At 38.7% G+C, this 22,905-nt stretch overlaps 1 protein-coding gene across 1 annotated transcript in view; it reads left to right on the top strand.

Moving 5' to 3' along the window:
• The window catches only part of LOC140245598 (uncharacterized), a 68,911-nt gene extending 46,761 nt beyond the window's left edge, over positions 1–22,150 (top strand). Inside the window, exons 46-64 of the mRNA XM_072325162.1 lie at positions 192–395; positions 1,671–1,973; positions 2,796–2,987; positions 4,135–4,338; positions 4,974–5,088; positions 5,667–5,854; positions 6,583–6,771; positions 7,990–8,193; positions 8,716–9,021; positions 9,648–9,836; positions 10,813–11,016; positions 11,853–12,158; positions 12,767–12,932; positions 13,952–14,133; positions 15,032–15,096; positions 16,181–16,293; positions 16,847–17,152; positions 18,196–18,242; positions 21,903–22,150. Coding sequence (XP_072181263.1) covers positions 192–395; positions 1,671–1,973; positions 2,796–2,987; positions 4,135–4,338; positions 4,974–5,088; positions 5,667–5,854; positions 6,583–6,771; positions 7,990–8,193; positions 8,716–9,021; positions 9,648–9,836; positions 10,813–11,016; positions 11,853–12,158; positions 12,767–12,932; positions 13,952–14,133; positions 15,032–15,096; positions 16,181–16,293; positions 16,847–17,152; positions 18,196–18,242; positions 21,903–22,150 — 3,731 coding nt within the window. The remainder of the gene's footprint in view (positions 1–191; positions 396–1,670; positions 1,974–2,795; positions 2,988–4,134; positions 4,339–4,973; positions 5,089–5,666; positions 5,855–6,582; positions 6,772–7,989; positions 8,194–8,715; positions 9,022–9,647; positions 9,837–10,812; positions 11,017–11,852; positions 12,159–12,766; positions 12,933–13,951; positions 14,134–15,031; positions 15,097–16,180; positions 16,294–16,846; positions 17,153–18,195; positions 18,243–21,902) is intronic.
• The last annotated feature ends 755 nt before the right edge of the window (positions 22,151–22,905 follow it).

Genomic DNA, 22,905 nt, shown 5'->3' with positions numbered 1-22,905 from the left:
CCTTGCATTCTCTCAGGCAAAACACGGACAACTAAAAAGGGAAATTATTACTCCCCGCAGTAACCCCCGTCGTATCAGAAATATGGAGACAGGCCGTTAGATCGAATACAAGTGTTAAGTTCCCTCGTATCAAGATTTATCAGAATAATGTACATTCAATTTCTCGTGTGTGTTTCAAATTGCGTCCCCAGGAATGAGCGACCTTGGCCAGGAGCGCTTGTTCCGCTGGGTGGACTGCCAGGGGCTCAGCGTCTGGCAGACGTTGAACTGGGCCCCTGGTCAGCCGCAAGATCTCCGTGGCACGAACGACTGCGTCCAGATGAACTCCGCCGGCGAGTGGGACGATGTCTCGTGCGACACCACCATGTCATATGCCTGCAAAATACAACGAAAAGGTACGACGTTATTTTATGAAATTTTGTCGTTGTTTAGTTTTGTTAGGTTTTTTTTTTTTTAGTTTTAAATTTTTGTTTTGCATATTTCTCAAAATGGCAAAATTGTTCGCGACAGTATGACAAAGTATTATGACGTTACGTTATAGAGAGAGAGAAAAAAGTAAGTTTAAAACCATAACTACATAATTGTAATGTATCCGTTTCATCTGGCAACAAACCAGCGAAATCAAGAGATGCAAAAGCATGCAAGAACCTGCATGAAACCGGACTTCTATAGCTCTAGGATTCGAACTAAATTCAGTTCAATTCAATTCGGAGATTACTTCTGTTTTTGGATCAGGACAATTACCCCCTGGACAATTACTCCAGGCTTTTCCCCTGACCCTAACCCTAATCCCAATCCTTAACCTAATCCTAACCCTAACGTAAACTTTAACCCTAAACCTAACCCATACCCTAACCTTTACTCTAACCTTACCACTAACCAGTATTTAGCCGGGGGGGGGGGGGGGTGGGGTAATTGTCCTCGGGCAGTATCGGGAGGTAATTGCCCTGATACGCTGATTTTTAGTCAGCTACAATGTGTTGTGTAATCAAGTTTATTTTGTGATTTCCGTACATTATGTTACGTCCTGTGGAAGAAGTATGGAATAATTCGAATTGAATTGAATTGAATAAACTCAAATGAATTGAATTTAATTCAATTAATCAAATTTAATTTAATTCAATCTAAATTTAGATACGAATTTAAAACAAATTGAACTGAATTAAATTGAGCTGAACTGAAATGAACTGAATTGAATTGTATCGGTCTGCCCTTTACTTATCGATTTTTCGTGTTCCAGCAAATCATCTCCTTGTCGCCTCGTTGCATGCTTATGTTTGAATAATCGGGATTATTTGTCTTCTGTTACTGGTTACGTGGGGCATCTTTTTATGAGAGCATTGAAGAGCGCACTCTTATATTCTTTAGAAATACCGCAACTGTGTTTTCTTTTTCCGTTAAAAATCTATTGGTAACACTGAATCAAACCAAACATGACTTCGATATCAACCCAACTTTTTGTCAATGTATCTTCTAAATGGATTTGAATTAAAAAATCCCCCAAGGATTTAATTTCCTCTACCATTCGAGCTAATTATTTTAGTAAATTATATAGAATTAATAGTTCTATAGAGCTTGTTAAATGTCTCAGTTATTGTTCATAATCATAGTTTAATGACGCCGTTTCGTTTGCTCATCTTTATTTTCGTTTTATGTTTGTGTATTCGAAGGCTTCACGGACGAGGATCAGTACCCAACTCAGTTCACTGCTCAGGCCACCTCGGCCTTAACCATCTCGGCCACCTGGCAGCCCAGCATGTCGATCTGCAACCTGCTGGGTTACTACCTGATCGCCTCTGACGGGGGCATCACCGACGACGTTGTTGTCGACGTCCCGGGCTCGATCCGGGTCCAGGGAACTATAACGGGTCTGCGGCCGGACACACTTTACGTGGTCTCCATTGCTCCTTACACAGCCCAGGGAATGCTGCCACCAATTGGCCAAATTCTCGTGTTGACCTTCAACGAGTCTAGTAAGTGGCTTCACTCAATTGTTAGTATCATTTTTTTTTTAACTCTACATTAGTCATATCACCCCTTCAATCCCTAGAATGATTTTGCTCAAGAAATCATCATCTTGTCCTCATTAAATTACATGTAGTTCAATTCAATTCAATTTTTACATCGGGCTTCTAATACAAGAGGGGCCCACACTCTACAAGCTCTGTCTTTTTAGTGGGTCCCTCCGTTTTTTCACACAGTGCACAAATTGAAAACTATTTCACTTTCGTTATCTTAGCAACTATTGCAATGTATCGCTACTGTTAGTTCTTTTTTTTTTCCTATTATTGTTGTCTTCTCTGTACAATTGTATGCATTGTTTTTGTCACTTACGAAAGTGAGATTTATGTTTGTATATTGTGGAAAAAACGAATAAATATGAACTTGAACTTGAACTTGAACTTGAACTTGAACTTGTAGTAATTCACTTCGTATGTTTGCTTTAGCGGGAAAGGATAAGATTGATCCGGTTACGTAATGTTAAATCTCAAAATTAAAAACAAAACAAAAAATATTTTTCAATCCTAGCATTCCCAGAAATAATGTATGCAAAAGCATCCTCCTATTGTTATCATTGTGTCCTATAATACTGACATTTTGAACTTTGTTGAATGTTCCGTTTTTGGTGCATTTTGTTACTTTTTAAGAATCCATACCGGCTCTATCGTTGACTTTATACAACATAAATTTAAACGTAAAAATTTACCTTCATTGCGAGCCTGTGGGAAACCCATACGCATGAATGTACATTTTTAGAGATCAATATTTCTTGCCTTTACTCTACCTTTTAACAGCCATCTGCCCTCCCGGATACGAGCTCGGCTACGACTACGGGTGCTACCGCTTCGTGACCGAGGCCAGGAACTGGGACGACGCAAGACAGGAGTGCATGACCGCTCCCAACGGTGACCTGGCCATTGTCGACACGGAAGACGAGATGAACTACTTCGTCGAGCACGGCTTCGGCGGCTACGACTGGTGGATCGGTGAGTAGGGAGTAGGAGCTTAGACGAAGAGGATGGTGATGATGATGATGACGATGATGATGATGATGACGATGATGGTGGTGGTGACGAAGAAGAAGAAGAAGAAGAAGAAGAAGAAGAAGAAGAAGAAGAAGAAGAAGAAGAAGAAGAAGAAGAAGGGCAATGAAAAGCTCACAGGCCTGATGTCTTCTTTAATAGATACCGCTAGTCTTCTGCAAACTCTCCAAGAACGTCTACTGAAAGTTATCAATAGATGGTCACAGACTTTCACATGAATTTGCCAAATGTTGTATTCTTATTCGAATAATTATTCAGACTGTTTTCAGCTGGTACAGTGCATGTTAAACTTGCCCTTCGAAAGGCTACACTGTTATAATGATGAAATCAAACTCAGCGTCGTCCAATGGTGATCAAAGTATGATAACGACGATATTATTGTTCACACTTAGACAACTCACATTGAAGATTCACAGAACAAAAATAAAAGGATCGTGTCTCGAGCAAGGGTCCTCTTGGTACTTTCAGCATTAGCACTGTAATCCATCATAATCACATTATCCTGAAATACCGTACATGGCCTCTGCAAATCGCCGGTCACATTTACATGTCTTGAAATACCGTACATGGCCTCTGCAAATTGCCGGTCACATTTACATGTCATTTGAAGACCTGATTATGCATGATTATGCACAGTCTTCTTTTAAAGGTACTGTTAACCATTGGGAGCAGTGATTTAAAAAAAAAATGTTCGAGTTATCACATTTGATGCTAATGTGTAGGTCAGTGGTATCACAAAACATCATATCATATAGAAATTTTGCAATAATGCCTAAAATATAGGAAGATGTCACTATTTTTCTCACTAAACCGTAACCGAAATGGTAACTGTAGATGGTTTAGTCTAGAAAAAAATAAAATACTATAACTGTTGTTCACATTTTGTATATTTAACAATACTTCACATTGATTGTACTGATTAACTTTTGTACACCGGATATTTCCATCCCCAACTCACATTCCATCGACTGTTCTAAGCACTAAAGCTGAGTTATTGTTTCATCTGCAAATGGTAAATTATGCCTTTAAGACAGAACAGACAGCAAGTGAAAGATTGATCATTCATATCTTCTCCCTGTGTGACTGACAGGTTTGTACGACAAGGCGGATGAAGGGTCATACCGCTGGGTGGACTGCTCGGACCTATCCCTTTGGGGGCAAGCTCAATGGGACGTCGGTCAGCCGTCCGACGTGGACGGCAGCGAGAACTGCGGCCAGCTACAGGACAATGCTAAATTTAACGACAGGGCGTGTGAGAGGGCGCTACCCTTTGTCTGTGAGATCACCGTTAAAGGTAGGATTTAAAACTTAAAGCTGCTCTCACTCATCTTGATACTGAGTGAGAATACCCCCCCCCCCCCAGATTTGGGGATTAACTGATTGGAGGGACAACAGATCACGGGCCACGAACTTACATTGTATAAGCAATTTTTTTTTTTTAATTGCACAGATAATCCCCGATTTCGATCTCATTCTATATCAGCATGAGTTCCGTTTAGTGAACGCAGAACTATGCAAGCTTTTCCATTTGTCATTTTGACACATTCCCCTTAGGTCGGATTTGAACATAATGTCAGATTCGTGTCCGACTTAAATTGCACGATGGATTGGATAAACGTTCCTCCATTTACGAAATGTGATTTATTTTCATATTCTTTGCAATGGCTTTTTATTTAATACCTGCAGAAGTTCTTGTTTGCTTCCAACATTTCCATTGTCACATATTAATTGAATTCCTACAAAGCCTTCACATGTTTTTTTACCTTCTAATTTTTTCATCATGTTGGTAAATCTTTGTCTGCAGAAACATACTATTTGGGAAATCGAATGTTGATTCAAGCGTCGAAGACCTGTCGATGTGCTGTGTATTATCGTAGTGCCTACTTTTAGAATTATGTTAACGATTTTCTGTCAATGCTTGGCTCACAGACTTCACTCCAGAAGACATATATCCATCTCTGTTCATCGGAACGGCCACCAGCCCAACGTCTATACTGTTGGCATGGAGACCATCGGACTACAATTGTGACGTCAGCGGTTACAGGTAGATGAAAGTCATCGAGTTTATGCGTGATTGACCGAAAAAAAAAATCATGATTAAGGAAATAAATCATAGTATGAAATAATTTACTTCTTCATTACATTGTTTATGATGATTGTAGCTATGAATTAATAATGATATTCAGATATCATATGAGTGGATATTTTTGTATTGTGGATCTTTCATGTCGTAGCTGTGTCTTATTGCCGATGTTTAGGAAGAAAGTGTACCACGTCAGTGATTTTAAGTAGATGACAAGTTGAGATGGATAGCGTCTGTCTGTTTTCATTCATTCATAATATAGATTATAATTTCACTCCTGTATTTTCGTAGTTTTCATTCTATTCCAGGACACATACAATATTCCTGACATGCATGGTTAGCACAAGTTATTTATAGGATATGAATGGTTCATTTTGTGCTCATTGAGAGTTAAAGTGGAGTGGACCTAGTCGAGCCCAAAGTTAATTATTCACAGGCAAACCTTGCTTCCATAGGGGCACAAGAAATAAATCTTAACACTACGTGAAGTGTTTCATGTTTTTGATTTTTTTTTTTTGTTTCGTGGTCATCTTCGTTAGCATCACGTATAACAACGACGGTCTCAAGATTGTCGACGTCCCTGGAGGCGACACCAGCCGGCAGCTGATTACGGACCTCCAGCCCGACACGCAGTACCAGTTCACCCTGCGGACGCTCACTCTGTCGGCACCCAGCAACGTCACCAGCCCTGTATTGACTGCCACTGTCACCACGCAACCTCCAGAGAGTAAGGAGCCAAAATAGAGGGCGGGCTTTGGTTTAAAAAGAAAAAAAGAAAAATTAAAGCCTTGGCGGGAATTCATGTACTTGTAGGTCGACAGACGATGACTGTTGTTGTTGTCATTGTTGTGCTGCTGCTGGCGGGGCTGTTGTTGCTGTTGCAATTGCTGTTGTTGCAAATGTTGTTGTTGGTGTTGTTGTTGTTGATGTTGTTGTTGTTGTTGTTGTTGTTTTTGTTCCCCCAAGGACTTTCCTACGCAAACTTTTTAAAATAATGATTCTAGCCATAGTTGTATTAGGCGCAATAACTATTAAAAAAAAGCAATAACAACAACTTCCGTCCATCAACATTTCTTTGTGCTTTCCTATGATTAGACTGCAAAGGCTAGCGTTTAGTGGTAAACTAAGATTCAGTTACCATAAGATCCCGACTTCTACTACTTCTACAACTACTACAACTACTACTTCTACTACTACTACTGCTGCTGCTACTACTACTACCACTACTATTACTACTACTACTATTACTACTACTACTACTACTACTACTACTACTACTACTACTACTACTACCACTACTATTACTACTACTACTACCACTACAACTACCACTACTACCATTACTACTGATTCAGCATCAGAGTCATATATCATCTTTCTTTATCCATTATGATGGAAGAAGAAAAAAGATGAAGAAGAAGTAAATACTAACATAAAGATTACTCTCTGTTGTAGATCCGTGTGAGGATGGCTGGTTTGTTGGTTTCGACGATCACTGCTACAAGGTCGGCTACACGCTAGAGACTTGGGACATGGCTCGTAACGACTGCATGTCGGTCTCGAATGGCGACCTGGTCATCATCGAAACGGAGGAAGAAAACGACTACATCCTCAACGCGACCGGTGGCAACGACTTCTGGATAGGTGGGTTGTCTTATTTCACTTAATAGGGAGGTTTAAATTTGCGGCGCGGACGTTTGAGACGACGCTTGAGCTGGACGTTCTCCTCTTCCCTGCGTCGTGCTGAAAAGTAGCTTTAGATTACGCAGAGACGCAACCTATAAAAGATCAAATGACTCCCCATTATCATCATCGGTGCATGAAGAAGCTCTCTACGTCGTGAATTGAGCGGACGTAAAAATAGCCCAGAACCCGTCATGAAAACTCAGGCGCGCAAGCGATAGACAGATCGACTTTGATACGCGATCTGCGCATGATCAAAATAAGTTTTTTTTTTCCCTCTGAACGTCCCTATCCCGAAAACCTAAAGCTCCCTATTTCCTTTACAATACAACCCCGTTTACCATCCCTTCCCTTCACTCTATAACATCTGCATTGCGTTTAGGCTTAGCTAATCATCATATTAAACTGATTGTTGTTTTATGTCAATTTCCGTGATCAATCTTCTTTTAAAGCATGTTTCTTTTTAAGCATTATGCAAAGTTGAATTCAAGCTTTTGATATAATTTCTGATTTATTCTGTGTTATGTTTTGCTGAAAAAAAAAATAGAATGGAAATAAATGAATTGACTTGAATTAAATTAAATTAAATTAAATCATATCGATCTCACCCTTAGTACAAATTGTGACGTTAGAGCGTATTTCCATTATTAGCTTAATGAATAATTGAGGTAGCATCAGTCACATCTTATTCCGCTGCCGCGATAACTGTAATGTAATTATCATGTAAACCTTGTGTATATTACCCTATTCTATTACCCTTCATATGGAAATTAAATTATTTGAATTGAATCGAATTGATTGAATGTATGAAATGTGTCGATTCTTCCAAATAATTGTCAAATTGCTCTTCATCGACGTAAATAAGTATCGATTATTCACTGTGTTTTTGGTAGCTATGATGAAGAAGAAAAACAAAACCCGAAGGCCTACAAACTCGGGTTGGATTCCGAACCAACCAACTCCTGATAATTAGACAAGTGTCGTATCTTCTCGATTCTTGATCTCTATTCATTTGATGGTACCAATCGTCCTGTTACTCCTTTTTTATGTTTCCCTTTGAATTCTGATGCATTTGTTTTATTTTGTATTTATTTGTTTTTGTTTGTTGTTTGTACTGTTTTTGTCGTTGTTGTTGTTGTTGTTGTTGTTGTTGTTGTTGTGGAACATTTCCAATGTAAGGACTGTACGACAAGGCTAGAGAAGGAACGTGGAGCTGGGTGGACTGCGTGGCCGACACCACGTTCGTGGAGACGAACTGGGCCGCTGGTCAGCCCAACGACTTGAACGGCAAACAGGACTGTGGCCAAGTTGTCAACTCGGGCATGTTCAACGACTGGGAGTGCGATCGCACCATGATGTACATCTGCGAGGTCTGGGAAAAAGGTAATTAAATGCTACCAGTTCCTATTTAGATCTTTTTCTTCCTCCTCTATCGTAATCATTTGACGCGTATAATAGGAAATCGTCATTAGATTACAATTACGACAAAAATGCAGACATTCCGAGGTCTCGAGATTCAGTATTTTGTTAGGTGTCATTCTTTACGTTCCTGAAAAGGAGGATCGTAAGGGATAAGGAGTCTTCACCTATGGGAACAAGTCGGTGAGTTATTCATTTTACGTAACCACTAAGAAAAAAATTAGTCACTTAAGTGTTTTAGAGCAAGTTAAAGCGTCTTGCCTAAGGCCACAGTCGGTGCTGCCGTGGGGCCTTGATCTACCGGCCTCACTGTTGAGAATCAGTGGGTTATTCCATTAGGCACAGCAGCTCATCAAGGAAGAGGCTGGTAACAAGTCCCATGCATGGTAAGGCTCGTATCCTAGACTCTCACTCATCAGACCACTATACTTTCCATTCAGCGCAACGATAACCGAATCACCTTCATTGTTCTGGTGAATTTTTCAGGTTACAATCCAAGACAGGCCAACCCACAGCTGTTCCGCGGTACAGCCGTCGACCCGAACACGGTGACCCTCACCTGGCAACCGTCCGCACGTTACAGCTGTGACGTCGTCGCCTACCGCGTCACCTTCCAGGATCAGCGTCTCGACGAGCCGACCGTCATTGACGTAGAGGGCGCTGATTCGTCAACGTTGACCATTGGTGAATTGGAAGATGGGACCATGTACAATTTCTCCCTTTCGGCGGTCCTGTCGTCAGGTCCGGTACAGAGTGCTCAGACAACTACTGTCACTACCCCGCCTTTGGAAGGTAAGACAGGGAGAGCATGGGGAAAGTTATACATAAACATTGCTACATAGAAAGAAACAGATAGACAGGAAGATAGATAACAATATGGATATGTTGATGGAAATAGAAAGACAGCAGTGGTACATACAAATATAGAAGGATAGATAGAGATAGATAGATAGATAGATAGATAGATAGATAGGTAGGTAGTCTAATAGACAATTGCGAGGATACAATGATGGAGATTGAAAGATAGCTGGATATATAAAAAGAGATACATACACGCCTAGCTAAATAGATGAAAAGATAAACAGATAGATGGATAGATAGACGGATAGATCGATCAATAGATAAACAAATAGACAATTACATGAATACAATGATGGAGATAGAAAGATAGGTGGGTACATAAAAGGATAGATGGATAGATAGCAAAATAGATGAAAAGATAGGTAGATAAATAGATAGGTAGATAGGTAGATGAATAGATAGATAGATAAATAAATAGACAAATGAATAGATAGATCAATCGATCGATCAATCAATCAATCAATCAATCAATCATCCAATCAATCAACCAATCAATCAATCAATCAGCAATCTCCCTAGCATCGTCGACCTAAATGTATCTAATTCTTTTCGCACAGAGCTGTGTGAGCCCGGTTGGGCGCCTGGCTACAACTACGGCTGCTACAAGGTGGTCACGGAGAGTCGCTCGTGGGACGACGCCCGCGCCGACTGCCAGGCGATCACCGATGGTGACCTGGTTGTCATGGAGACCGAGGAAGAGTACAACTACATCCTGAGCAATGTTGAACAGGGCGATTACTGGATAGGTATATTAAGCTCATTGGATTAATCAACAAAAGGAAGGATATTATAAGTATATAAGTATATATATTATAAGTAATTGCTACATGACCCATTATGATTTGAGCAATACTTAGCGATCCTGAGGAGTACTCAGTTACCTTAATCTACCGATGTACGTTTTGTACAAAATGATGGAAGTCTGAGAAAATGCGCAACCACCAAAATGAAAGGTGATAAAATACACTTCTGCATGATTGCAAAAGCAAAAAAACAATGACGTCAATTTAGATAATATTCCTGATTTCCTTATCTATCATTAAAAAAAAACTTAAAGAAGGTTGAACATCTATTATTAAAACGTCAGTATAAACGTCAACGCTTTAAAATAGCAGATGTATTCAGCTTACCAAAAGAGGAATGATGCATATATTTTGGCTATTAAAGTCACCTAAATGCTGCATCGTATTTCCTTTCAACATGACGTTTAGTTCACAATGTCTCCCTACGACAGTCAATTGTTTGGATGCATTCAGAGCCTAACAGTAGACTAGAGCTCACCCTGAAAACAAAATGGCTACTTGTACGAGTTTGTAACTTGGCGAGAGAAGCGTGACTCGATTAGATCGATATGCATTCGCTTCCATCCGGGGTACATGCGAAAACAACGACTAAAGCAGCCTGCTGCAATACAATAAATTGCTATCAAAGCGTATGCTCCTCGGTAACGTTCGACTCCAGTTGAGATTCTTTGGGTGTGTGTGCACTTATATAAAGATCAGTGGTAAAGCTGTACACAATTCGTTAAAGGGATTCTTGAATATATCCAAATAGGACCAACCTTACCATAACACGAATCCCTACGCTGCCGTGTCTTTAACTCGTCACATTTGGGAGCCGACTATGACGTGCATACAAACCCACGTGATATCATGATATCAGTATCACGGCCGGCAAGAGGCTATTGGTTGATGAGATCACACTTTATCAATGTCATCACAGGATTGTACGACAAGGGAACGGAGGACAGCTTCCGCTGGGTGGACTGCCAGAACCCCGCAATTTGGGTCAGGAATTACTGGGCCGTGGGCCAGCCCAACGATCTGCAGGGGACCCAGGACTGCGTCTCCATGAGCAACGCCGGCACCTGGTACGACTGGGAGTGCTCCCGCGAGAGCCAGTACATCTGTGAAGTCACACCAAAGGGTGAGTTATCCCTGCCACAGCCGAGGGGCGAACTGGTTTTTACATAATGTGAGTTGTCTGTTGAGGTAACTGTCCATGAAAGGGTTAATACTAGTAGCTGAATATCCGGTATAGTTTACTTTTGAAGGGTGTGACTAAAGCTTGGACAGGTTGCACCATCATGGTGAGTGAGGCAGGTCACATTAGCAGGAAATCTTTCTGAATTCCTGTCATCAATGAAGATCTGAACGACCATCCTGCTTTCTTAATCCTGAAAACCAAAAAACCTTGCTTTTTGCAACATGGTATACGACTTGGATGGGAATTGACAAGCTTAATATCATGGAGATAACCACCCTGTCCTCCCTGTTGCCTTGAAGTGTAGCGTTTTATTTGGATATGATAGAAGCGCGTGTATAGGTGTCTACCACATCCATGAAAGGGATTACCTCTCTGGGGAGTCTACTTGGATGGTATCCATGATCAAAAATAACCCAGTCAGATATTTGTGTTGGATACCACTGAGCCAGCTAGTGTGTTTCCATTATGCAAAAGTCGCAATTGAACTCCACTGCAACCGAATTTTCTTCGCCTGTAGCATAGCATTGTCAACACCTTGGCATTGTTTCATAAGGCTACTTACAGTAGATCACATATTAGGCATAATTATTGAAGTTGCTATGGCAGCTGCAGCAACAGTCAGACGGAAGTATATGGAATTTGAATCATAACCACAATGGCATAAGTTATGGTAACTTAAAATAAATGCAAAGCTTTTTTATGAAACAAGCACTGCCGGACAGTGACGACTCTGTTTGTTTTCTTCCCGCCCGTGCACGTACACATTTCATCTCCAGACTGGGAGCGCCTCGACCAAAACCCAACTCTCCTGCGCGGCGAGGCGGTCGACCCGCATACCGTCGAGCTTCAGTGGCGACCATCGGACGCCAACTGCGAGGTCATCGGCTACCGGATCTACATCACCATCGCCGAGGCAGAGGAAGGCGAGGGTGACAGCTTCGACGTGGAAGGTGGCGAGACCAACTCTGCCATCGTCAAGAACCTGGACGCCAACACCGTTTACGTGTTCAACATCGCGGCCGTCACCTCTGCGGAAGAGCTGCCGACTGCCAGCGGCTCGGCGCGCATCGACACACCGGCCAGTAAGTATTTATACACATTTTCATTTTCAAGTACTACCTACAGAGTTTGAAATGAAAAAAAAAAAAATGATGCAAATACACATTGTACTGCATTTATCTAAACAAGGAAAATACCGTGTTTTTAAATCATTTGACCCATAAGTTCTCAAGTGACAAATGGGGTCTAGGGCAATTACCCCCTGGGCAATTACCCCGGACCCTTCCCCTGGTCCTAATCCTAATCCTAATCCTGAACCTAATCCTAATCCTAATCCTGAACCTAATCCTAACCCTAACCCAAACTCTTAACCCTAAACCTAACACTAACCGTAATCTTTACTCTAACCTTACCACTTACCAGTATTTAGCCCGGGGTAATTGCCCTCTGGGAGTAATTACCTCGATACGGACAGATGTAGTAAGTGTATCAAAAAAAAGAAACAAAAGAAACGATAGAACGAACAGTCTCTTTTCAGTCACAGTTTCTGCTTGTTAATGGAATGCACGTATGAGTACGCGGATCCTGTATGCATCTGTGAGTTGTGGTATCAACAAAAATATACACAAAGGAAACAAACCAAAAACAGAACAAAATACACCAAAAATAAAAACTAATGTTCTATCGATAGGCGGAGAGTGTGGTAACACGGAATTCCTCCAGGAGTCTGGTTTTATCATCTCCCCCAACTACCCCGATCCGTACTCCAACAACCAGGACTGCCTCTACACCATCACCCTGCCGGAGACATCCCAGATGGTGAAGCTCACTGTGGAGACGATGGATCTGGAAGAGAGGTCGGTGGTATCCTCTTGTTCCTCCTTTTACTTTTCTGGCCACCGTTCTATGAAAGTTGTCAGCCCTGACAAGTTGTCAGTCTCTGACAATCACCAAAGTTACAGTTAGTGACCATAGCTTCTCAGCCAATCAGAACCAAGGGTTTAACTGGAATTGTCAGCATGACAACTTGTCAGGCCTGACACCTTTCATGAAACGGTGCTCAGATTGACAATTGATGGTGTAGACAGCATCCCTTTGCACCTCTTTTCCCTTTCTGATTTATCGTCTCTTTCCTACTTTCTTCTTTTTCTGCCTTTATTCTTATCTTCCATTGTGTTTCAGATGTGCATGAAGCCTTACCTGCCATTCTCTGGCTGGAAAACGTGTGATCTTTCAGAGAGAAACACAATTGTATATGAAATAAGGCGTTTAAAATATGGGTCTTATGGTTATTAACAGTCATCTATTGGGTAGGTACCAAGATAAGAATAAAGATAGCCATCTAGAAGTCCTTTTCAGTTGCTTTTTTTCTTTATTTCCCAGCTCTCTTCTGTATGCTTGCCTGCCTGCTTGTATATAGTATGTATTTTTGTTTGTTTTTTGTTTTTGTGAATGTATGTTTATAGATATAGCTCTCAAAATTCCTATCGTAAGATGATATTGTCACAATAATATTTCCTTTTATTTTGCCGTTTTTTTTTTGTTTTTTTTTACAGCAGTCATTTTTACGTTATGTTCAACAGGATATTGAATCATTTTGCCAAAGATATGAAATACATCTCATACATTAAAGAGGTTAGGCTCGTCTTACCAAGTGCGAAATCAAAGCGTGATTTCTTTATTTATCTATTTACTTGTTTGGTCATGAAAAGCATTATACTATACAATTTTCTGTGTTCGTGCGTTTTTGACTGTAAAAGAAAACTAGTGGGATTCATACTAGTAAAAGTTAAGTGCTCAGAAGTACATAGTAAAAGACGTTTATACCTTATTCAAACAATGTTTTTAAAATTGCCAAACAAATTTCAAATTTCAGCCAAGACTTCTTGGTCGTTGGGTCTGGTCCGAACGCTGACGAGAACGTCCTCGCCTGGTTGACCGGGTCGGAGGTTCCCGCCGAGCCGCTGATGTCCACGTCGAACCAGATGTGGCTGAGGTTCTTCTCCGACGAGTCGGAGACTGCCTCGGGTTTCTCGCTGTCCTACGAAGCCGTCGAAGGTAGGGGCTTTGTGTTTCTTTTCGGGAGATCTGAAGTTTGAAATTGGTGACAATTATGAGTAGATATCACAATACATCAGCATGAAAAGATCAAAGAGAGTGTGAACGAACGAGGGAGAGAAAGAAAAAGAGTAATTATGAATAGCTAATAAAAGATACACCCTGTAAGTAAGAAAATGAGAGAAAAAGAAAAGAGGAAACAATTTAACTGATCACCTTTGCCTTTAGGCAATCTCAAACAATGAGTCTCTCTCTATTCACATCAACGTCATTGTGTATATTGCTTCTGTGAATAGGCAGAGGAAAGTGATTTTGCTCAGTTTGGTGTGTCATATCTATGATGTTGTTTTATATTATATCTCATGTCATATTACGCATGTTCAAATTCAAATTCAGATTCAATTTCATATCTATCATCATTTCCATAAAATAAACAGAGAAAATTGTATGCAATGTATAAGCAGAATATATTTGTAATAATTGCAAAAACGTAAATTTAACAAAATTCATGTGATACATGTAATGCGTTCATTAGAGGATATTTTCAGTTATAACTTCAAGAATATTCCTTATTAGGTTGCAAGTAAGGTGTTACTGGAAGGGTTTTGTTTGGCTCTATGTGATGATGGAATCACTTAGAAATGCTTAAGATCACATATATCATTTTAATTTTTAAGATTTACTTTCATAATTCTCAGTAAAGATGAATGACACGGAATGAAATAAAATGACACATGATACCCAGTTTGGGTGTATAATATAATGCTATAAACATGATAACCTAACGGTCAATATACCAACGTTAAAATTCAAGTAAAAGTGCTGACGAAATTTGTATGTGTGTTTTCTCATTTTGCCCATGTTTTTCCCCTTTTGCCCCCTTGACGACACCATACAGCTAACAATGAGGGAGAGCTGATTGGCACTGTAACAATCATCCTGTATGATACAACAGTAGAAACGGTGAGTGTGCTGAGGTAATGTTTTACTCGTGTGTGTGTCATTTCCTACGCATGCGCTGTAACTGTATGATACCGTCATTCATTACCTGTAAGTGTACCTTTTTTTTCTTTTTTTCTTTTTTTCTAGCGCATGCCCTGCAACATATCATAACACCTGACATGTGCTTGCAAGGATGCTAAAACGTTTCGGTTTTATCTTCTGCGAATAACAGTACAGAGTATGGACTTGTTGTTCGAGAAATCATAATTCATTTGCAGCGAGTATCTAGTCAACTTATCTCGTTTTAAATGTTTCTTTTGCCTTATGTAGTTTGTTTATTTGTTTGTTTGTTTTTTTTTTTCATTTCAATTAGGTTTGTTCTGTGAATTATAATGTTAGATATTCAATTGCACGAGTCAAGTGCAGTATGTTATGAAAAAGTCTTAGGGTGACTTTTTAATAGTGACGAGCTCTACGTTAGGTTAGTAAAACCAAAATTGATATCATTATAATATTGTATCCATGTTTTGTTGAAACGTATGTGATTCAAAGTTCCTAAAAAATGATATGTACTCATGTATACTGCTCTTTATTACTTTATAAGGAAATAAAATCATTTAAATTGAATTGAAATAAACGTCAAATATTGCAAAGTTTGGGGACTTTGTGTTTTTGACAGCTATGCAATAATGTGACGCTCTTTAATTTTAAGGATGGTGATGATGAATTTTTCCCCAAAATGAAAAAAAAAATGATGATGATTATGATGATGATTATGATGATTATGATAATGATGATTATGATGATAATGATGATTATGATGATAATGATGATGATGATATTTATATTGGTGATGCTGATGATGATGTTGATATTGGTGTTGATGAAGATGTTTATGTTGGTGAGGATGATGATGATTAGGAGGAAGTGTTGATGATGGTGTTGATGATGATGATGTTTATATCGGGGAGGATGATGATGATGATTAGAAGTAGGAGGAGGAGAAGGATTAGATTCTTAGGTGAAAAATATTAATGTCAAAGACTGATGACAGGTTTTGTTTTGTTGTTATTTTATTTTATTTTTGTATTGCGTTGTGTTACAGTTGACAATAGATGATTATCTGCGGTTCACCCAGAGCGTCGCTACCCAGCTGAACGTGTTCTGTGCACTCAGCGAGGAGAATTGTCTTGCAAATATGGGTGGCACAGAGTTTTCGTAAGTGACAGCGCCCTCAATGCCTTGAAAAAGCCCAGTTGTGACGTAAAGGTCACACACCTGTGAATATAATCATCCTTTCTGAACAGGTTTTCTTTCATTATACAATGTGAAGACGATAGCATTCATCGCAGTTTCATGAATTAGTATTGATTTCTTGCACAGATTCGAAGACAACTAAAGAACATTTATCATGTCTCCTTGTACAGCCAGTATTTCTGCGATGAAAATGTCTTGTAAATGTAATGAAAATGTATATTTTATCCATTATTGATGGTCACCAATAATCAGAGCATTATTAATCATTCTATCATCTTACCTGTCTTTATCATGCATATTATGCTTGTAACGTGTATATATATGCACAAATTCTACATTTAAATATGTATATTACATATTCATATTTTTACAGATATATTGACATTATGATTATATTAGTGTGCGTGTATGGGTATACTATGCATAATTGTATACATGTACCCGGTATATTACTTTATATTCACAGCTGCTTTCTTCTCTCTTTTTTGTTTTCTCTCTCTCTCTCTCTCTTCAGGCCATCCAATGTCATGATCACCAGCATCGTCCAGCAGGGCTCCGACGTCGCTGTCACCTTTTGGATCAGTGACCCCAACGACCCAACGGGCACCAGCGCGGCCCTGGACGCCGGCCAGCTGGAGCTCTTCCTCGTCGAATACGAGAGCCAGATCGAGGAAGACAACGGGCCCAGCTTCGACTACTCCGTGCAGGGTCCCGAGAAGACAGCCATCGAGGAGCCCTGGGTCATCGTGGTCGTCACGCTCCTCGCCTTCTGCTTCCTTCTCCTCTGCGTCGTCCTTATCAGAGACTGCTTGAGAAAAGAGTAGGTGTTTATGATATGAATTATTATGAAGAGTTTAATCGCAAAAAAGGTTTAACCTCTTTTTGTAACATGATATAATGTAAGTCCATCATCATCAGACGGAGCAAAATGAAACGTTTCCATCGATCGCAAATATCTCAATTTAACAAGAATGGAGTTAGGTCTTTTCTCTTTACATATTAATATGATATGTTGTTATATGAATACGTATTCATACAATGTATGTCTTTATTCAGCCACTTCTTTTGTCATTCAAAATCATCGTACATAAACGTAGCCGCCAAGGGGGGAAAAAGGACATAACGGCCAGTGAATAGTAGGCCTACAAGAGAAAATCCACGTGTTCACTATGAACAACAGCTGCACTCTGAACGCAGTCTATATGGTTTTACTCTATGCCAACGCTATCGTTTCAAAAATTGATAGTGATATGCCTTCTATCCGCGATAAAAAAAGACAATGTATCGACTCTTCAGTACGCTGCATGAAAAGGCCGGAATGTCAGAAATTAGATGTCGTATGAACGTTCGTTGTGTTTTATCAATTCAACTCAATTCAAGTCAAATTCTATTTCCTATATCGCAGGAATTTTTTCAAATAGTTTATGGACACTTTTGGATCTCGAGAAATGTTGCATGTGTGTCAATGTATACACTGGCGCTTATGAAACACTAATATTTTAGATTTCATAACGTATTATATATTTTATTTTTTCATAGTTTATATGTTAGTTATATAAAATTCTATTCCAAACTTGATTTCTTCTTCTTTCTCTCTTTCTCTTCCTCTCTCTCTCTAATGTACTATCGCTCCGCATCACTTAAGACAAAGTCCCAGAGTTATAAAACTTCAAAAAGGCTAAATGCCTCTGCTAGTTGTCGATGATGACGGCCCCTTATCACTACAAATTCAAATTTTGATCTTTGTTGTCTCATAAATCGGCGATTATATTAGAACCTTAAGTTTGGGAATACTGTTTCATTGAAAAAAAAAAAGGAAAAACACACTCAACAATCTTTTCCGTGTTGCTTGATATTTTGCAGTTCAAAAAAGACTGGATCAATGGATACGCTCGAAATGGTGACGCACGGTATGTATTTTTTCATTAAACGTCATATCTGGAAAAAAAATGTTGATATTAATAATGATAATGATAATAATAATAACACTAATTATTATTATTGCTATTATCATTTTTGTTATTATTGTTATCATCATCATTATTATTCTCATCATGTTTTATTCTAAGAATAAATGACATATAGGGCAAGGATAGAGAGATAGATAGAACCACATTTTTTTATAGATTTGATGCTTTTTCTTTTTATTTAAATTTTTCATGAATATTCTTTGTGTTTGATAAGGTTGGGGTAAAATTCCCTTTTATTTGACCTTTCAGAAAGACATATACAAAATAATGTTAGTTTCTTTTCAGAACTCTTTAAAGCCACTTGATTGCTAAATGCATAACTGATTTATTAGATTGGAAGCAGGTCTTAGAACATTAGATTTACTGGTTTTTCTCTCTAATGAGAAGGGTCTATTTAATGACATTGTGCAGATTTAGTAAACTCACCCAGTCTCCCTTAATCTTTCTCCAATTTAAGATACAAGCTATGTCCAGAGTTGCCGATCTAATGAGGAGAGGGTGGTGATTTTTGCCGCAAAAGTGTTCCAGGTTCTGATTGTTATTATAATAATGATTATAGTAGTAGTCGTAGTAGTAGTAGTAGTAGTAGTAGTAGTAGTAGTAGTAGTAGTAATGATAATAATGATAATAATAATGATGATAATAATAATAATAATAATAATAATAATAATAATAATAATAATAATGATAATAACAATACTGGGCTGAAACATGGATTAGGTAATGATAAGTGATTTACACGCGACAGTAAGCTTAGTGCCGGAGGAATATGTTTTTCTTGTACAGTTGTAGTGGTTATTTTGTGTTGGCTTTTTTTTTTTTCGTGTTTTGCTACACTTGTTCTTAATTGCAGTAGTCCGCTCAAACAGAATGACGAAATGTAAAATTGTCGTGTTTTTTATTGTTTTTTGTGCTTGTCAATTTTGCACGTAACTTTAACAACATGCAGCAGAAACGTACACCACTGATCACCATAATCTATGAAAAGGTAATATAAATGCATACCCACTGGTAAGTAAAGAATTGCATTGAAACGCTTTCATAAAAGATTGCGAAATCTTGCTTCGTATTTGTTTATGTGTGGGTTTCTTTTTTTTTTAATATGCTGATTTTTTTAAATGTCATTTGCGTATGTGGAATGCAAAAGACAAAAAAAAAGAGAAAAAATATGCAAGTTGTTGAAAGAAGAATATGTGTGTTAAAGCAATGTCAACACAACCACCACAAGAAAGAGAAAGGTTAAACTTAAAAAAAAAAAGACCAATCTTCTACATTGTGCTTTTCCCTTTCTCATTGTTCCCACGCGTGCTGCGTAATTTGATCAAACCTCACATCAAACAACAGACACCACGGATGGCAGCAATAACCACAAAGACAGGTGAGCAAATTGCACTCAGTCACAAACACCGGTGATGGTGATTAAACATTAATGGCCTGAATGCAAAGAAGTATAGCTTAATTTACAAACATGGTTCATATCTAGTTCGTGGACTAAAATTTGCGAGAAACAGGAGCATGTTCCTTGCCACTGACCATGCCCACGTCATCGTGCGTTTACTGTTGGGTGTTGGGTGTTGGGTGTCACGCGCAATTACTGTAAAATCGAATTCTGCAAAACCCATGGACTAGAATTAAAACACCTTTGTCACTTTCCGTTAGTCTTTCTTTCCATGTGTGTTGCTTATTTACGGAGGGTGCTATGAATGTGTTGTTTTGGGATTATCACACGGTATCCCCTTGTTTCTGATGTTTCCATGACAGTTCCAACAAAACAAAAAAAAAAATGGAGCGAGTTTGTACTCTGATAGCTATGCTGGGTGCAAACAACAAAGGGAAAGTTTAAGAGGACAATGTTGTGCTTATGTACTTTCCTTTTTTTTTTTCTTTTTTTGTGGGGGGTAAGCAATGTGACGACTTTAACAACGTGAGGTAGGACAGTTTTGCTCAAGCGAAAAAAAAAATGATAATGATTTGCTGTCCTCAAAACTGCCTTTGTTTCTTATCATGTAAGGAGGTTTTTGAAACGTTATGTATTGATGCATACTGGCTAATAAAAGTTTACAGATAACAACTTCGCTGACTTTGTGTGGCGCTGGCACATTTAAGCGCTTATAGCATGTATAGGGAAACATATGCAGGGTTTCCAAAACGAGCTAACCTCATTTTTTGTTGAGATATTAGCAGTGAAAAAAAAAAGAAAAACCATGTGATTCTTCAGTCACTGGTATCCCATCATTGCCCATTTGTTTCTGTATTCAATCTTTTGTGCTTTTTTTGTCTATCTCTTGAATTTATTTTTTTTTTAAGGTGTGTCCCTTCTTATAACACCCACTTTCAATAAGTTGTTGTTGTTGTTGTTGTTGTTGTTGTTGTTGTTGTTGTTGTTGTTGTTGTTGTTTTTGTCATTTTCACGACACTCACTCATGTTTTCATATAATTTAGTTCGTGTAACATAAGCCGGAAGCCAAGCGCATCAGCTACGTTTTAACGTACGTTTACGTCCTTAAACAGTTTAAAAAAAAGTCTCGGATTGTTCACTTGTGTTTTGAACCGACACTTCCACCTCATATATGTCATACTCGCGTGAACACATTGGTTTGTTTGTTTGTTTGTTTTTTTCTTGTAATTCTTGTTACTGTTTCCGATGTTTCAATCTCTTTAAAAATGATGTAAATGTAACAAATGACTCACAAGATTTTGAATTTTTAAAAAAAGTGACATAGATCGGTACCTTGCCGGGTGATATTTTGTGCTTTTTTAACGAATTATTAAACACGAGTAATTTGTAATTGAATGTATGGCGTTTGCCTTCTTGACAGATATCTATTTTTCTAAATCTTTTAATGGACCTTGTGATGTAATCAAACCCAGAAAATGTTTCGGGCATTGTCGATCAATTCGTGTTAAGTGGTTTTCTTTATCTTTCGTCCGCCTTTCCGTCTTATCTACCCTCTACTCCCCTCTACTCCCCTCTACTCCGTTTATCTTTCTTTCTGCCTTCCTTGGTATCTTGAGCTAATGTAATTATGTCTTTCTCTCCCTCTCTTTCTGTATATCTCTCTTTCCTGTGCTCTCTCATAATTCGCTTCTTTATAATACTTCTCCATGCCTTTGCTATCTTTATAACGTTATTTGTTTTCCCTTAATATCTTATGATTCAATCGTTTTCCATTCTTGTGTTGCTGCCATATTTGCTTTCTATTTCTTTCACTTAATTTCCTTTAACATGGCATTTCAATGACATGGCAATTTTTCTCACCATCCTTATTCTGCCTGTGAATTTTCCGTTTACAATCGTAATGATGATTTTCCTGTGCGTCATATGCTTGAACTTTCTACGTTTTCTTTCATTTCCTCTACATGATACTTATATTTTCTATTTTCTCTCTTTTCCATTCCTGCTATAAAAAATAAAAATAATTCATCTCATGCCGATATTCTTCGCCTTCACTTTGTCATGCTCGTTGTCACACCAAATGCATCATATTGCTTTTCTCTCCGTTCTCATCCTCCAAATGGCTCTTCATATCTCTCCATCTGTCTATCTATCTATCTATCTATCTATCTACCTCTCTCTCTCTCTCTCTCTCTCCCTTTGCTTTGCTATGTGTATTTCTTCGCAACTATCGTACAGACGAGAAAGCCAATACAATGACAATGTGTACTTCCAGTCTTCAGCAACCGCTCTAGAGAACGGGGAAGCGAAGACCAAAGCCGCGCCTTCTCCCACGCCATCAACCTCCAGAGATGATGTCCCCTCAACCTCCTCCTCAGCTGCAGAGGCCGAGGTATCATCGGATCCCGTTTATGCAGTGTCCAATAAATCCAAGGTTGAGAAGCAGGATTAGGCCGGCGTTGTTTTGGAGAGTCAAAAGTATACTTTGTGGTGACAAATGTCATTTATTGAAATCAACTTGTCACAATTTAATTTGAGAATGCGTAAGATTACAAGAATACCATGGAGTGTACATGAGATAAACTGTTAAAAAAAGTTTAACAAGTATGAACAAGGTGGACAGATAAATATTTAATTCTTTAGAAAAGATGATGTACCGAACATGCAGGAGAGATCGTAGCTGCATTGTTACTGACAAAGTAATTGTATTTTCACAACTGCTGTTAAAAGCACTTTTTGCCATAACACATATTTAAGAAACGTGACTAGAAAAAACAGTGCATTAAAAAAAAAAAAAAATCTGGCAGAAAGGCACGTGCTCACGCATGTATTGTGCACTTAAATAACACATATGACAAAGGTTATGTATTGTGCACTTCCATAACCTTTGTCATATGTGTTATTTCAAGAAATGTCATGGTATACAGCGTTCAATTAACTGCACGGTATGTTTCTCTCGCCATTAGACGATAAACAGAAATATTTTGACTAAATTTCCATAAAGGAGAGAAAAACACAATATCACTGTACAAAAGGCAATGCATATTCTCGCATATACAAAAAAGAAATGCCTTAATTTAATTTTGGGTGTTTTTTTTTTTCCACACAAATTGAAAACCAGCAGTGAAATAGAATTGCAACCAGTGTACCAGTGCCTTAAATCATAGTTAATATGCCATAGTCTATACTTCCTATGTATATCATATC

Source organism: Diadema setosum, chromosome 22 (genome assembly GCF_964275005.1).
Source record: "Diadema setosum chromosome 22, eeDiaSeto1, whole genome shotgun sequence".
NCBI lineage: Eukaryota > Metazoa > Echinodermata > Echinoidea > Diadematoida > Diadematidae > Diadema > Diadema setosum.
Note: the sequence above shows the minus strand (reverse complement) of the source record. Positions and strands in the feature narration are given on the sequence as shown.